The sequence below is a fragment of the Lucilia cuprina genome, chromosome 4, assembly GCF_022045245.1.
Source record: "Lucilia cuprina isolate Lc7/37 chromosome 4, ASM2204524v1, whole genome shotgun sequence".
Classification (NCBI taxonomy): Eukaryota; Metazoa; Arthropoda; class Insecta; order Diptera; family Calliphoridae; genus Lucilia; species Lucilia cuprina.
The window spans coordinates 6,098,167-6,116,511 of NC_060952.1; the positions used below are offsets into that span (position 1 = coordinate 6,098,167).

General features: G+C 28.9%; 1 protein-coding gene across 2 annotated transcripts in view; it reads left to right on the forward strand.

Moving 5' to 3' along the window:
- The window catches only part of LOC111675688 (ankycorbin), a 187,425-nt gene that overhangs the window by 148,865 nt on the left and 20,215 nt on the right, over positions 1-18,345 (forward strand). For both annotated transcript variants that reach the window (XM_046948393.1, XM_023436495.2), the window contains 3 exons: positions 14,391-14,652; positions 14,714-15,029; positions 15,093-17,984. In XM_046948393.1, coding sequence (XP_046804349.1) covers positions 14,571-14,652; positions 14,714-15,029; positions 15,093-17,984 — 3,290 coding nt within the window. In that variant the 5' untranslated portion in view covers positions 14,391-14,570. The remainder of the gene's footprint in view (positions 1-14,390; positions 14,653-14,713; positions 15,030-15,092; positions 17,985-18,345) is intronic.

Here is an 18,345-nt window from a genome sequence, read left to right on the forward strand (position 1 = left end):
TAGTAATAGTAAATGATTTGCTGCTAGTTTTTGAAAATTTTTAACTACAAAAGTAGTTATTTTTCGTTACTACAGCTACTTGTAGTCTAGTTATTTAAACACTGTTTTTATCAATTATAAAATCGAAGGTTTTTCCTATTTTGATATTGAAGATTATGATTTTTGCAATTTTTATTCCTTATGAGATTTATACAAATACGCCAAAGTTTTACATATGTATCTATGAGGCAGTTTATGTGTTGGCCATCACGGTTTCACATAAACATTTAAGAATGTACACCTATCCCTTGTTTTACATAATTTCACTTTAAAATGTTTTTTTTTTTATTTTTTTGTTTTATTCGAGGTATGCGAGGTATAAAACTGCAGTTTTTTAATTTATTCTGTAAAAAATATGTTTTATAAAACTAGAGATAGGTGTATTTGTTAAGTGTTAATGAATTAAAGGAATGTGAAGTTTAAGTTTCATTATCTACAATTTGTCGTGATATATTTTGGAGCGGTTCCTCGCTTTTTCAACTACACAATGTGTGTATTAATCTCCAACCAGAATTTTCAACATTTTTTATATTATATTGTTGTGGAATATCATACTTTCTGAAATTGTATTTGTAATGATTTTAATTGTGATATTTGGTATTGTTGTTAGTGATGTTCCTTGTTGTTTGTATTTCAAAGTATTTTTTTGATAAGGACAAAGATCAGTTAATCAATCTAAAAAATTAAAATATTTGTTTAATATTTTATTTTGTAAAATTTACAAACATAAGTGCTCTAGTTTAAATGTTTTTTTTTCCTCATGTTGAGGCATATTACAAATAATTTTTGACGATTGCCTCTGCTGTACAGCTTTTGTGTTTTTGTTGTTGTTTTCATGTTGAGTCCTTATTAACTCGATGTTATGCGTTGAATCATTGTATTTTATTTTTTCAGCACACTAACGATTATGTCCTGTTGACTATCTTTAATAAAAATACAAAAAATAACCAGAAAAAACATACTTCTTTTAAAACCACCAAAAGCTTTTTAAGATTGTTCAAGTTTTCTGTGAATTCTACTGGTGGGATCACACTCTCTCTATACATACAAAATATTGTTATGGCGGCATTGTGTTATGTTTCTGTTTAATACCCTCACTAACCAGACACCATAATGAAACGTTGTTTAAAAAACTCTTACTGTTGTTGTCATCATCATATATATGATGGTTTGACATTTCACTCTAATGGCTATCAAGCGGTCTTAGTAATATTCTTCGCTGGCAGACAATAACGTTGCGAGAGATGCAAAATAAAGGAAATAATGGCATAAAATACTGTGATACTGGCACCACCAGCAACAAGAGTAACAGAACTATAGCAAATACAAGCAACAGACACATCACCAGCAACAATAGTGTTGTTAAAATATCAGCAACATGCCGAGCTGACAACGTTCAACATGATTTTTGCAAAAAAAAAATCCTACTGGTACATCAAAATCAGCATTACAACAAAACTACAACCACTTCAACCAGTGCCACCTCCAAAATACACCATTGAAACCACTTGCTTTAAAATACATTCATTCCCTTCTTTAGATATTTTTGTTATTGTTCCACACTTTCATTTACATTTCTGTGTTTTATTTTTTTTTACTTTTACATTTTGGTACGCGTTAAGTTTCCTTAATCCGAAAGCATATTAAACCTTAAACATCAACTACAACTCCATCTCCATACATTTTTCTGTTACAACAGCAGCGGGAAGCGAGTTTAGACATTAAAGTAAATTTTATTTTAATATAAAGAAACTAAAGATTGAACTTTTAAGAAGGAGTTGGTGTTCCAATTTAGAGGTATTGCTGTTGGGTTGGCAAATATCTTTAGTTGTTATCTTTAAAGTAAAAACAAAAGACTAAAAATGAAGGAGAAAGACTTAAGATTAAACAAAGTTTTAGCTGTTTGTTTTTCTTGTTCTTGTGTCGTCTTTCCGGTAACTCATTAAATTTAGTAGTTTCCACAGAAGGATAAATCTTAATGACAACCATTAATCTTTAAGTACATTGCGCGCAAAGACAATGAGAAAAAGAATGAAGAAGAACACTTTCACTGCTGCTGCTTTACTAAGTAAAGAATTGTAGGTGATGAAAACCAGATTTTAATATACATTTTAATTTGTTTCGAAATTGTCAATTCTTTCAGTTTGTTTGTTTTCATAATAGTATTTAAGACAGTTGAAGAAAGAGTAAGAGATAAAGATAGACAAAACCAGATAAAGGTCTAATTTGTCATTAAGACAAAATTAGAGCAGAGATTTTTAAACTTAATTAAACTATACGCTTTTTATTAAGGAGCAAAAGTAATATATAAAAATATATTTAAATTGAAGAGACTTTTTTCATGCAACATGTTTTAGATAAAAATTCTGATATGATGAACTTCCAAAAACGAAATTTGGCTCCAGAGCGGTTTAAGCTTAAAATTACTCACTTTAATCAAAAATTTTTAAATTAAGTAAAATACAAAGATATTTGTACCTACCTTATTTTTGACTTTGAATATATAATTTGTTTTTAGCACATTAAGAAAAAGTTTTAGTCAGAAAAATCAGATCGACAAATTTCTAATGATTTATTTAAAAAGGGGGACCTTCATTCTCATTTGTGGACCTTCTATTAAAGAATTACATGTGTAGTTATGTTTGCTGCATTTGATTTTAGTTCCGTCAGTTGTAAGCGCTACACCTTTCGAAAAAGCTCTTATTAAGTGAATGATTTAAAGTTCCAAAATCCTTTTTATTACACAGTGCAACAAGAAAATAATAAAATTTTTGTTCCTTCTTTTCGTAAGGAACAAAAATTGTAAACAAAAACATTATCTTCAAAATGAATTTTTAAAGTTTTTTTCTAAATTAGGCGTATACGTAATATTTGTAGTATCAATAATTCATTAACACGTATACGTACAGGTGTTGTTAATGAAAGCAGTGCATTTTCAAAATGTAAAAGTGAAACAATTATATGAATTATTATACTCTTTTGACAAAAGCTAAAGCTTTGCCTCCATTTTGCAAAAATTACACTGAATTTAAAGTTCCAAAATCCTTTTTACTACACACTGCAACAAGAAAAATATATAATTTTTGTTCCTTCTTTTCGTAAGGAACAAAAATTTTAAACAAAAACATTATCTTCAAAATCAATTTTTAAAGTTTTTTCTAAATTAGGCGTATACGTAATACTTGTAATATCAATAATTCATTAACACGTATACGTACAGGTGTCGTTAATGAAAGAAGTGCATTTTCAAAATGTAAAAGTGAAACAATTAGATGAATATGTTTTACTCTTTTGACAAAAGCTAAAACTTTGCCTTCGTTTTGCCAAAATTACACTGAATAATTAAATCTTTGTGATCGGTATTTTATTTGGTCTTTTATCACGTATCCGTGCTGTATATGATTATATTTCTATGATTTAAAAAATTACACACAATGTTATTTAAATAATTTCTTACAATATTACACACAGAGGAAACTGCAGAATTATACAAATTTTCAATAGAATTTGTTAAAAGATAAACTATTTCTATTCAAAATTCTAAACATTAGCATAATATTCTACCCAATATGTGCAGAAGTGTGAAAAACCTCCATCCAATTGATTTATTATTCTAAAAAGACATGATTTAAAAAAAAAAGTTATATCTCAATATGCTAAAATAGTAATATTCCACTCTCTCCTGTAAATATGTATGTGTATGTATGATTTGGTAATGGTAGTTATTAAATACTTCAGGGTGTTTTAAAACTGTCAATTGAATGATAAAACTATAGCAAAATGTGGACTGAATTTAATAAATATCGTTATGGTTTTCTGAAAATTGGTGTTTTTGTTTTCCGTTTATTGGCTACAACATCTAAACTATTAACTGTTATATATACATACATATTAAATAGGGTGGTACAGCTTTTGGAAAACGTCAAAATATAAAATTGTGGACATATTCTTATTAAAAAAAATTTGTTTTTGAAAAATTTTCTATAAATTTTGATCGAAGAAAGAAATGTTTTGATAAAATTTTATATAAGTTTTTTCTATCAATAAATTTTCTTTAAGGAAGTTTAAAAGGATCTCCTTTGTATAGAAATACATTTGTGTACATGTTTATTAAAAAGTATACGGTTATGTAAATATTTAATATTTCAAAAGATTTCTAGGAAAAGCACATACATACAAAAACAGCTTAAAGTGATTAACATATGAATGCATATGAAAGATTTCCATTTCCCTATATACATAAGTAGGTATGGACTTTTGTATAATCCCCCCTTCTCGCTTGACGTTTTGTAGTATTTCTTTCATAAAATAGATGTGCATAAATTAGATATTAAAATGTCAAGATGACATTAAAAGGACTATTAAGAGAAACACAGATAAACATTAAAAGGAGTTTATGAAATTTATAGTATATATTTTTTCTTTGGTATATTATATGGCATATCCCTAGAATTGCCCCTCCTTATAGTCGTACGTTGCTGGTGTTGTTGCTGTTTAGGACTTTTGCTGATGTTTGCCCTTTTTCGTTACTTGAAAGAATTCAATACAAAATTTAAATACAACATAGTTGAGGTAGATACAAATAAAGAGGAAGAAAAAAAGTATTTATTAGGAAAAATTCTTCTGCTACTACTTCTTTCTTTTAAGTTTTGTTTTTTTTTTGTTGCTGCTATTATTGTCAGTAAACATTTCTATTTGTAGTCTTTCCTTCCATTTCATTTTTCCGTTTCCTGTCTGTCTTTCATTTTTCGTTTATGTTTGTATAGCTATGTTGCTGCTTGTGTTTGATTTTTACTTTCATTTATATTTTGTAGTAGTTGTTGTTGCTTTTTTGTGTTTTTTTTTTTTTTGTTGTTCAACATTATGAAAATAACTTCCGTTGCAGGACAATGCAAAATAATAATAAAAAAGGCAATAGCAACAATATAATAATGATAATAATGTTGTTGTAAAACATCTCTCACTTTTAATGTTTTTGTTGTTGTATTTCTTGTCTGAAATATGTTCGCTATTGTTTTAGTTGTGGCGCATTTATTTATTTGTTTTATTTCGTTTTTTTTACAATAAACTTTTTTCTAAACTGTCTGCTTGTTTTCCTGGTATTGTTGTTTTGTCATTAGCTTGTCAAGTCGCTTATAATTAAAACGGATGTAGTTCAACCGAGCATTAATCATTACATTGTGTTACTAAATGTGCAACATGTTTTTAAATGATTTAATCATATTTTCATAACTGACAATAGCAGCATTGAGTGACAGTTGAAAATAACCATTTTCTCTTTTTAGCGAAAATTAAAAAGAATATGGCTTTAATCGCTTATGAGATATTGTAAACTCAAAACAAAATTATACAGTAAGTACTAAATACAAGGACACTCCAGTAGTATTATTTTGTACTTTTGCCAGAAATAACAGAAGCAATAAACAGAATTTACTTCTGTTTACTCACTTTTAGCGTTTATAGTTCAAATTGTCTGTTTGCATTACTTATGCCTTTTGAAAAGACCTTTCCTCAAGATGTTTATTTATGCAAACAAATATTTATTGTTCAAAATTTCTTTTGCAGTGTTCTTGAGAAACAGAATTATTGATTTTTAGATTATTTTAATAATTTTTTAATCGCAATATTTTTAAGCATTACATCAATCTTGTTGTTAGCTTAAATTATATTAAAAAGTTTCAACTTTTTGTTTTTGTTTATTCTACATTAAAAGCTCTTCAAAAGTTAACATTCATGTTTAACTGTATCAGCATTGCAAAAAGAATTTATGACAGCGGGTTACAGTTATACATACATACACACACAACAAAAAACTAATAACTTTCAAAATGATCAAATATTTGTTAAACCTTATGAAAAGAACTGTTTTATATTCAGGCAATTCACAGTAAATAAAATTGTTAGCAAAAATTCCATATAAATTTTCTTATATGTATGTTTATAAATTGAATTAGCAAAACACCTCTCACACAGTTTTATTACATTGTTTTATTTCCAAAAATCCTTGTTGTCTATAGCCTATCTTATATTACCCAAGTGTTTCTTTCTGTTTAGTTGTTTAAATTTTTTCCATATTAGTTTTTCATCAATTCCCATTTGATTTATCAATACTTGTCACGCTATTTCGTACGAGTGTTTATTTTTAGTTTTGCAAATATTTTTGGTTATTTTTGTTTTAGTGTTTCTTTTTTTCTATTTTATGTTCATCAATTGAGTTTAGCGCTAAAATATAAGGCCATCGTTTTTAATTTAGTTCCGCATAAACATTTGAACAATATTGTTCGTTTCATAGGAATTTGCAAAAAAAAAGGAGGAATGTAACAAAACTGTACAAAAATAAAAAATGTAAAATATTTCCTGTCAAGTTTGAAGTGTTTGAGTTAAAACTGAAAAATTGTTATTCTAGAAAAACAAACACTTACAATAATGTTAATATTTGTTAATTTGCAATGGGCAGTTTGTACAGCAGCTGCTGTGGCGGTAAGTGTTTAAAATAATAATGAGAAAATAAATACAAATAATTTTTTCCAAATAATGTTAGGGAAAATAAAGAATGGTACAGTAAAAAAATTAAAAGATTTATATACAGGCTTGTTTATAAAAGATCTAAAATCTTTACTATAAACTGTTTTGTAGTCAATGTAGAGTTGTCTATAGGCATGACTATAGACTATAGATAATGACCTATAATTTAGCTTAATTATAGACCGGTCTATAGTCTTAAATATAGCTTGGTCTATGGTTTGGACTATAGACTAGTATGTATTCTTAACCACAGACTAGTCAAAACAATTCAAGAGTTTAAAAGTCTTAACTATAGATTAGTATACAGTCTCTAATATAGTCTTTACTATAACCTGTTCTAAAGTATACACCATAGATTGTTCTATATTCTTAACAATAAACAGGTTTAGTCTTGACTTTGTCTTCGTTATCGACTGTTCTATAGTTTTGATAAGAGTCCAAACTCAAGAATATAGAAAAGACTTTAGACTATGATATAGTTATAAAGTCTAAGTTATAAACTAGTCTTTCGTGTTCACTATAGACTGGTGTATAGTCCTCACTGTATACTGTTCTATAGTCTTAAAGAAAGACTCATTTGAAGCATGGATGCGAATAAGGGCGTAAAGACCTCCTTTTCAAAATCGCGTTTTTTCGCATAATTATATTAAACTAACCTTTTTACATCTATTCATAAAAAAATAAATTGAAAAATATAAATTTTTCGCTAAAATAGATAGTTTTAAAAGCACGATTTTTAAATACTATTTATTTTTTTGGGTAAAAAATATTAGCAATTTAATGTATTTTTCGTATAAATTTTAATTCTAATTGCACCAAATTTGCAGAATGGTTGGAAAATATTTCAAATTTATTAATTTTTTAATTATATTGCAAAAAAGATTATTATTGAATGAATTATTTAAGTATGAAAGTGTGGACAAGAAGAAGGTCGTATATCCATAACTATAGTTATATTTTAAAAAATTATTATATCTTGTAATTTTCGGATTATTTTAGTTAAAGAGGACCTATCCAATTTGATAATGAACTAAGATAATAATGTGGTTCGCTGATTTTGACAATAACGCAATAAGGTGTTCCTGTTTAATAAATTAAAAATACATATAAGTATGTATGTAGAAAAATACTAAAAAATATATTTTTTTGGTTTTTGTTTTAATTACTTATAAGGATAATGAAGGATGTCCTTGAAACTTTAGCAAATAATGATCTAGACTGTTATGTTGATTATTTTTATATAATAAAATAATTAAGAAGTATATAAAAATAACATTTATTTATATATACTTTTAACTAAAATATATGGATATATGCCCTTATTCCATTTTAGCAAAATTTCAAGTATTAATTTTGGCAAGTTGTGACTCGAATTTTTTACTGAGTTTTAGCACAGGGATAGATGTGAGTTATATTTATGCATATATGTGAAAAAAGTAGGAAAAAATGCCGATTTTAAAGTTTTATGATGTTTTTATCGTCTCCTGTAAAATTTCCCAAATGGTTTATACGCCCTTATTCGGCTCCATGCTTCATTTGTAGGCTTGACTATCGTTTTGTCTATAAGCTAGTGTATAGACTAGTCTATAATCAATACTAAAGACTATTTTATAGTCAAGACTATAAACTGATTTAGTCTTGACTTTCAATTGACCTATAGTCTCCGTTATCAGCTGGTCTATGCTTGACTATCGTCTTGTCTATAGTCTGTTAGTTTTTAGTCTTGATTATAGACTAGTCTATAGTCTTCATTATTGACTTGTCTATACCATTTACAACAGATTGATCAAAGTCTAAAGTCAAGCAAGACTGCGGAACCTTGTTTAGTCAAGACTATAGGCAGGTCTTGTACATAGCCTTGACTGTTCTATAGTCTTGAATATCGACTGGTATATAGTCTTTACTAGAAATAGATCAAGATCTAATATCAAGAGTATAGATAAGTCTATGTCAATACTTTAGTCAAGACTATAAATTAGTCCTTTACTGGTCTTGACTATATAGGCTTTTGCATTGTCTTATCTACAGATCAGATACAGCTTAGATACTATAGACTGGTGTATAACCTTAACAATAGACTTGTATAGATTTCAAAGTTTTAAAAAGTAAATTAAATATCTTTTTAAATTGTTGAACTTTAAAATTTATTTATGTTTTCAATATTATTTAAAAAAAATTTGAAAGACATTTTTGACAACTTTTGATCCTAGCAAAATTAAATAAAAATAATACCATCTTAAAGTTTACAATTGCTTGATCAGTAGAAGCATTTTAAAATATTCTTCGAAAAATCTGCTTTTAAAAACTTTAAAGTCCTTTTACAAGAAAAAAATCATGAAATAAAAAACTGTGAACTAAGGAGCTGTTTCTAGGCAGCATGCATGGACTTTGAGATACAATTTTATTTTTTTATTGTAACAAAAATAAAATACATTTAAAATTTTTAATCAAAGTACTCGCACGTTATCTGGAAATCTTACATAAGTTTTTCTTCATTAAGCAGATAACTGAAGTTTAAAATTTTAACATAAATTTTAAATTTAACATAATATTGTATTATGAAGTATTATATTTGAATATACTTAATATTTATAATAAAAATAAGTATTTTATATATATCCTGTTTAATTTTATTTCTGAGAAAAGCAATATTGACTCTTAACTTGTGCATTTATTGAATTTTTGTGAAAAAGTATATATGTATGTAAGTGGTTAGTTATGTTAAAAGAAATAGTAATTAAATTAAGAAGTAATAAACATTTTAATATTTGCCAAGCAAACAAAACTTTATCAATCTCTAAAATTTTATTTTTACCTCTAAATTTAATTTTAACATTTGACTTTTCTGTAACTTATTACCAAACCCTGCTTGACTACACCACATATCATAATAATTCACCACACTGTGGTTGCCTTGACAACAAGGTTGCCAAGTAATTTAATTTTAGTTAATAGTAAATATTATTTTCAACATAGTTGTAAACAAAAACAAGCATGTGGTTGTTAAGTTTTACTCGCACAATTTCTATAAAGATACAATTAAAATAAAAGAATTTTATTTTTCCAAAAAAGTAAAAAAGGAAGTCTTAATTATATATGTATCTTTAAAAATTTGTTATAATTGTTTGGAGAGAAGAAGAAATTTATTTTACATAAAAAAAATGTTGGCGCAATTTTTAAATTCGATTTATGGCAAAACCTTTTTCACATATATTGCCTGGTGATTAAAAACTGTAAGTGTAAATAATGCTTAAGAGAAAAATGTTTTATATTTTTCAAATAGTGAACTTGCCGATATCAGGCATTTACCGTATGCTTTTAACAATAAATACTATTTAATATTTTTATATTTTAAAATAACACTTCATTTTCAACATAAATAAAAATGGGTTTTCAATTGTTTCTATTATAATTAGTAATTTAATATTTCCCTCTAAAATGGATTTTTTTTGTATTTTCACACACAGATACGTTTTACATTTCTCCATTATTGATTGACTGATTTTTAATTACTATTTTAATTTGTTTTAATAAAAATAGCATTTATGTAAAATTTTTGTATTTAATGTTAATTGCAGCTGCAAAATGGAAAAAATAAAAAAACAACAAACCTCATTTAAATGAAAAGAAATAACTGAAATTATTAATTAAAAAATATCAAAAAAAATGCGTATGGTTAAAATTTATTTTGCCTTCACTAAAACAGCAACTCTCATACAAAACAAAAACAAATAAATAATTAATAAAAAACAACAACAGCAATAATATTTAAAAAATATAATGCATGAAACAGTTATATTAAGTATGTTCTTTAATGAAAAAAAAACTCGAAATGAGAAAATAAAACTATTTATGTAAATGTTTTATTATTTGGCATTTTGTATTTTCTCTAACCACATACATCTCTTTTAGTACTCTATTTATTAGAGTGGAAACCAAATGAAAAAGAGAAAAAACTTATAGAACATTATTTTAAGAACAAGTATACCCTGGCATGGTCAACCATTTGATACCCTACTAGGCTAGGCAAAATAATGCACCAATTTGAATTATTTTCTTTTGTCCTTGGGTCGAAAGAAGAAAATTGCAGAAAACACACAGACATGCAGATTGACGGACAGACAGACAGACAGACAGATTGAAGGACAGAGTAAAATCGATTCAGAAAGTGATTCTGAGCTTGTTGGTGTACTACCGTAGGACCAATATTTATGGGTGTTACAAACATCAGCACAAATATAAAAAACTATAGTGATGTAGAGTATAACGTGTTACAAAAAATAGTAATTAGAAATTGGTCCAAAAATAACTATTTGAAGTTTTTTTTTTTTTCTTAAAATGGAAATTTATCAAAAATAATTTATTTGGTTTATAAGAGCTCAGTTGTGGAAGGATAGTAGTATACTTGACGTAGTAGGCCTTTTCACTATGACTTAAAACTTTCGGTCTGTACCCTCGCACAAGTTTTACTTGGGCAGTAAAGTGTCCCAAGAAAAATAAAATATATATATATTTTTTTAATGATCCTCAGTTCTTTATCAGCGATTGAAACTCTTGGCCTCACTGCAATTTTTGAAAATAAAATATATTTATTTTTTCGAAATGGGTCTTAAAAATTATGTAATTTTGAGCTGATTACAGCGAAAATAATTTTAAAAGTTTTGTTGAATATTTTTGTTCCACAATATGATTTTTAGTGGGTGGGAGAGGAATAATATTTTCGCTTTTGCAGACCAGAAATATAATAACAAAATTTTATTTATTTTTCCCGCGATTAGCTCAAAACTACGCAATTTTTTAAAGTAAAATCATAAAGATTGCAGAATTTTTTATTAACATATTATACTGAGATCAGTCGCTGATAGGGAACTGAGTAAGAATTAAAAAAAAAGTTTTTTTTTCATTTTCTTGTATTTTGTGGTATTCCTACATGAATACCAGACGGACGGATGGACATGCCTTTATCGACTCAGAAAGTAATCATGAGCCGCTTATATGTATACATATGTATTCATGTATATATTTTTAATTTAACTCAAGTCTGTGCTATATAATTTAATTAGACATCTAAATTTATAATTAGGAAAAATCTTTTATAAAAAATTTATTCAATTGAATTTTGTCTATTTAATCAGTGATAGGTAATTTATTATTTGACGAATTCCTCCAAAAAGTTTTGAAAATATAATAAATAATGTTATATATGCTTCGCATTAAATCCTATTATTTTTTAAGGACTTCTTGTCCTCTAGTCCAAGTTTTATAAAACAATAATTAAATACTTCCTACATGTTTATTACTTCTGAAAATATTCTCAACATATCCTTTGCGGTGTCATAGCTAACTGTGTTGTTCTGTTATCATATGATAAGCATATTAATTACATGTACTTTCATTAAATATAAACAATAAACAAAAACACTGTAATCATAAAAAAAATGTAAACCATAAAATTAATTGTTTACTTATTATCAATTTTTAGTGTTTTTTACTCATAATTACGTAGTATTTATTACAATCTATATAGTGATATGTATGTTTGTTTTTTCATTTATATATATTTTGTTTTTTTTTTCCAATATTTCAAAGTATTCAAACATGTGTGTACAATTGCAGCGGCAGTATGTTTTGGGTGTTTGTCTGAAAATTATTTAATAATCAAAAATTTTTCCATTTCATATCCATCAGTTCTGTCGTACCCCTTAATCTTTTTATATTCATTTAATAATTTTGTGTTTTTTGCATTCTTTTTTTTTTTGTTTGGTAATTATTATTTATATTTAACGCTTTGAACTTTGTAAATGTATATGACGTTTTAATTAATTTATAAAAAACGTATTGAAATTATATGAGTATTTGTAAAAATAAAAACATCTTTATACACACATATATCGCTCTTAAATCATAAAAGGGTCACAACTCTATGTTTTTAATTTATTTTCGACTCTACCATTACTTAAGCAATAAACAAGAAATGAAACAAAACTTTTTCCGCCATATGCAATGTTTACTGCTTTAAATAAAAAACTTCACGATTAAGATATAAGATATCGGTGGTCTTCAGAAAATTATTTCAACAGATAAAGATAGGGACATTCGACTCCGCTATCTATAAGGATCCAGAATATGTTTATTTAAGAGGGGCGAACATTATATTTGGGAATTGACAAACGGAATGAAAAATTTAGTACATACGAAGATGAAGGATATAAAAATCAATTTTATACAAAACTGTGATTTGACTTACTTTTAATGCTAATAAGCGATATGTATGTTTTTGAATGTAATTATAAATGTACTTGTTGTTGTTTTTTATTTTTCAAATCAGTTTGTAGCAATATGTATATATTTTATTTTTTAAATTTATTTATTTTTTTTTCTCATATTTCGTTTAATTTTATGGTTTTTAATTTGTCGAGGTTTTACAAATTACTACAAATAATTAATCGCTTTAGAGATAAGTATCTCTTGTTTTATTTTTTTTTAAATATTGATTGATTTATATTGTAAAAGTATCGATATAAAAGTGTAGACAAATTCCCATCAATCAATAACATTTCATTTTAACATTGTCAAATAGAAGACATAATAAAAATTTATTGATAAGTTATAAAGACAGCTTTTTTAAAATAAAAAAAATCTTAAAAAAATTGTTTTCTTATATTTTATTTTAAGTTTATTTTTGTCTAAAAACTACTCAAATCATTACAATTTGGTTAATTTACAATATCTATATGTAAAACTTAACCACTTTTATTTAATTTTGACTGTCTATTTCAATTTTTCATATTTGTTTAATGTTTCCTCAAGGGATTAATAAATTAATACATGTACATACGTACACACTTACTTAAATGTTATAATTAGATATTGAATTTTAATTAATATTCAATGACATGAGTCTGGTTAAAAAAAAATAAAATAAAATTGGAAATATTAAAAAAATAATATTTATATAAAACGGTTTATACCTATATTTATATACAATACATACATATGTATATACGTATGTATGTATTTGTTAGACAACAAAAAAAGGATAAACAATGTACTTGTGTAATTTACCCAGCAAAAAAAGAACTTCCAAAAAAGCAAATAAGTAGTAGAATTTACCATATGGAAGTGCTGAGAAAGACCTGCAGATATGATGTTCTTAACACAGGTTTGTCATAGAAGGGATGTTCTTTTCATTTGATTATAAATTAGCTACTTCTGAAATCATTCTCAATAAGTTATGTTTTAATATTAATAAATTTGTTATTTCCGCTTCATTGGAAGTTGAAATCACTAATTTAGTCAGTCAGTTAGTTAGTTAGTTATTTAGTTATTTAGTTAGTTAGTTAGTTAGTTAGTTAGTTAGTTAGTTAGTTAGTTAGTTATTCAGTTAGTTAGTTAGTTAGTTAGTTAGTTAGTTAGTTAGTTAGTTAGTTAGTTAGTTAGTCAGTTAGTTAGTTAGTTAGTTAGTTTGTTTGTTTGTTTATTTGTTTGGTCTGCTTTACAATAAACTTTTTCTCATGAGCCGGTATATTAATACTTACATATAATAAATAAATAGAATAAATAATATATAATCGTTAAATTATTATAAAACATGTACTATCATTATCATTAGTATATTTAATGCATATTGAATTTAAATATATTAAGTTAATTTTATTAAAAATTATACTTTTGCTAATTATTATAATTAAGAGAAAATAATACAAATGATATATTTTAATTACTACACATACATATTTATATGAATCAAATTTTATTCTCCATATACATACAAACATTAATTGCTTAATTACCTTATTAATACATTTTAATTTTCTTTTTTACAGCCTGAACGTATACGTTTACGTGACAGTCATTACAAGAACGCTTTACATTATTGTGCGGCCCATTCCGGAGACCTCGTGGCTGCTGCTAGTATTGCCGTCGCAGCTCCAGAATTACTGGAGTCTGCTGACGAAGATGGCTTCACACCGCTACACTTGGCTGTTATTCAGGGCAACTTGGCAATGGTCAATTTGCTGCTAGCGAACAAAGCCGATGTGAATGCGGTGGATAAAGAAGGTCATTCGGTGGTACACTGGGCCACAGGTGAGTATGTTGTTGTAAGCTAAATGAAAATTAATATTAAACATTTTCTGTGTAATTATAGTTTGTGGTGAAGTGGGCGCCTTAAGATCGGTTTTGGCTGCTGGAGCTAATGTTACTACGCCCGATATTAATGGTGGTTCGCCTTTGCATTATGCTGCCCAAATGTGTGGTGCTAGTTATGAGGGCAAGTTGAGCCAAACAAATTCCTCTAAATTGGCGTTAGAGATTTTGGGCATTTTACTAGCTCATCCTCAATGTAGTGTAGATGTTCAGGATAAAGATGGTCGACAGCCCTTGTTGTGGGCAGCTTCAGCAGGTTCCGCTAAGGCTGTAATAGCCTTAGTTAAGGCGGGTGCTAGAGTAGAAAGTGCAGACAAGTTGGTTGCTTATTATTTTTAATACATTTATATAAGATTTAATATTTATTTTTTTAATTTCAGGGATGGTTTGACGGCTTTGCATTGTGCTGCTTCTAGGGGTCATACCGAATGCATCGATACCTTAATTAGTTTATGTGGAGCTCCCACTGATTTAATCGACTCCAATGGATGTACAGCACTACACTATGCTGTTACTTTGGGCCATGCCGACGCCACCTCACGTTTGTTAGATTTTGAAGCTGATCCCAATCGCCAGGATCGTAAAGGACGCACACCTGCCCATTGTGGTTGTGCTAAGGGTCAATTTGAAACGGTTAAATTGTTAAAAGAACGTAATGCAAATTTATGGCTACGCAATGCCAAAGGAGACCTTCCATTACATGAAGCTGCCACTTCGGGTCGACGTGAGTTAGTGGAATGGTTGTTGGAGCAGAGGCCCAAACAAGTCAATACGACCAGCAATGATGGTCGTTCTATGCTGCATATAGCTGCTCATAATGACTACACTGATATGTGTAAAATGTTGCTGGATTATGGAGCGGACGTTAATGCCGTGTACCGCAATTCCAAGGGTGTTGTTATAACTCCTTTGGATTGTTCCTTGCAGAAAGGTCATCGTTCCACTGCTAAATTTTTACAGTCTCATGGAGGCTTACCAGCGGGTAAGCTGCGCTTGGCAGCCCGGCGTTCTAATCCTTTTACTAATACTTCTGTTGAAGTTATAAAACCCTTAAAATATGCCGAAAAAGAGGAAATTCATGATTTGACAAATTCCAAAAAGTATGTGGTGTATTTGAAACGTTCCGATTCGGAAGCGGGTGAAGATGCCAACTGCAGCTGCACTGAGCAAACGTATCGAAGAGAGCAGCGTTATGCCCATACTTGTCGACGTCATCAACGACACAAACGTCATCATCTGAGAAGACGTACTAGCAGTTGTGGGGATTCCTTAGAGTTCAATGATGATTGTAACAATATCTGTCGTTCTAAAAGCAACATAGAGATAAGACGTCGTAAATCTCGGGAGAGATACTCCAGCTCTAGTGAATGGGAGGCTGAGGATGATGAAGAAGATTCTTGTGAGAATTGTTGCTATCACAAGCGTAGAAAGCAAAGAGTAATACAACGAAGAAGATCAACACCTTCCAAAAAATCACGAAATTCTCAAGATCCCGATGATAAGGATAAATCGGAAGACAAGGAAGAATATAAAAGTTCATCAAAATACAGTTCGCAAGAAAAGGAGGACAAAAAAGAAGCGAATAAGGAAGCGGAACACAAAGCGGAAAATGTACCTGATGTAGTTGATGCAGCCAAATCAAGGCCAAATTCCAAAACAAAAAGTCAAGAGTCCTTAACGGATAAAGATGCTATGCCATCCACTCCCCAAACAGCTAAAGAAGGTACTTTTATTAAAACGCCACCTGAGACACCACAAACTAGTAAGGAAAGTACAAGTTTAGAGGCTCCAATAGGAAGTGCCGCGGTGGAATTGACGGATGAAGAAGAACAAACGCAAGTGGCAATAGAGAGTATACAAGCGGAAGTGCAAGTTCATCGTGCTGCAGATGATATGGAGTCAAAGGAGCTAGCAGCTAAAACAGAAGCTGAAAAACAAGATCAAATCGAAGGTCAGGAAAATAAAAAGGAAGAGGACGCAAAAGACGAAGATATTTCCAAAGAACAAGCTAAATCCTTAGAAGCAACAAGTTCTTCAACAGAAAATAAAGAAGATGAACATAATATAAAGGATGTAACAAATGAACAAAATGAAAGGAACGAAATTGGAGAAGAGGGCAAGGAGTTGAAGGAAGAAGAGGGAGATTCTCTTGATATAAAGGACAGCATGGAAACGGTAATAGAAGTAAAACAAAAAGTCGAGGAAGTAATAGACACAGACTCTCAAATAACCAGTGAACCAAAGCAGGAAACTCATTTAGATGATACTAAACAACAAACTAAAGTCGAAACACTTCCAAAATCTTCCGAAAATGATAGAGAAACCAAAACGTTAACAGAAGAAGCCGAAGCATCTATAGCTGCTGAAACCAAATCCACAGAAATAACTTCCAAAACAATTACACCGCCTCCAGAAACATCAGCTACCTCAGTTGAAACAAAACCAAACGAAGATAAAATACACACAGACGAAGCCAAACCGAAAGTAGAAAAGAAAGCTAGTATAAGTCAGGAAAACATTGATGCTGCTGCAAATTCTTCTGAAAATCATTCCGAGAATATAGCAACTAAAGGTAGCACGCCACAAGCCGAGCGTGAACAGGAGTCAAGACGTTCATTTACGCTCTTACCTTCAGACTCGGCTGAAGATGAAATGGAAATGGAATCCGAAGAACCCGAGCGCAAATCCAGTTTTCAAGTGCTTAAAAGTGATGAATCAGTTTTAGAAGTAGAGGAGTCTCCCTCACCACGCGAAGACCATGATTTAAGTGACAACACAGTTTTTAAAGTTCTCACAGAACCACTAACCTCACCACTCTATGAAGTCGACTCCAGTAAATCCGAGACAATACTTGGTAGAGCCAGTCAAGAGCTAGATGAGGATATAGAGCAGGAACGTAACTGTAGAATTGAGGATGCTGCCACAAGTCCTTATGATTATAGCACTGGACGTAAACGACGTTTAAAGAAACGTGTAAAAAGTGGTGTTAAAACTCGTGGCGGCAGTAATTGGAAACGTGCAGAAGGGGAGGGTGGAGAAATGCAGCAAAATACCAGGGATCAAGACTCAGGTTTTGAACCAAGTCCACGCACCATGAAAAGTAAAATACCAACACCACGTAATGTATACACTGCCCATATACCGCGTCGTCCCTTATACACAACTTTAGATGGACGTTCGTGCAGCAGCCGTCTTGAGAATCGTAAGCTGGGTGATAAGGGAGCTTGTGATATGTCGGCGGTAACGAGGTCTATACAACGTAATATAAGAAGGTCAGTGAAATTTGTTTTAAGAAAGGCTTTTGTAAGTGAAACACATGTAGAAGACATTAAGGAATTGTCTAAAGTCTTTTTACTTTAAAAATTTAACAAAATTTTCAAGACACAGTTTTTACTGATAGCCCTGTCCTCTTTATATCTTTGATTTTTATTATTTTATTTTTGAATTTTATTATCTTTGTTTATTACCCTGCGTTATGAGTTTTTAAGCTCTAAAATTATTTATTTTATTTTTGTCGGTTGCAGTCAAAAAAAAAAAAAAACGTTTTCTTAAATACTTTATCAAGTTTTATTTAAAATTTTATATCTCCCAGTTGTCTATGTCTAAATTTAAAAGTTAAATATTCTTTTTTTT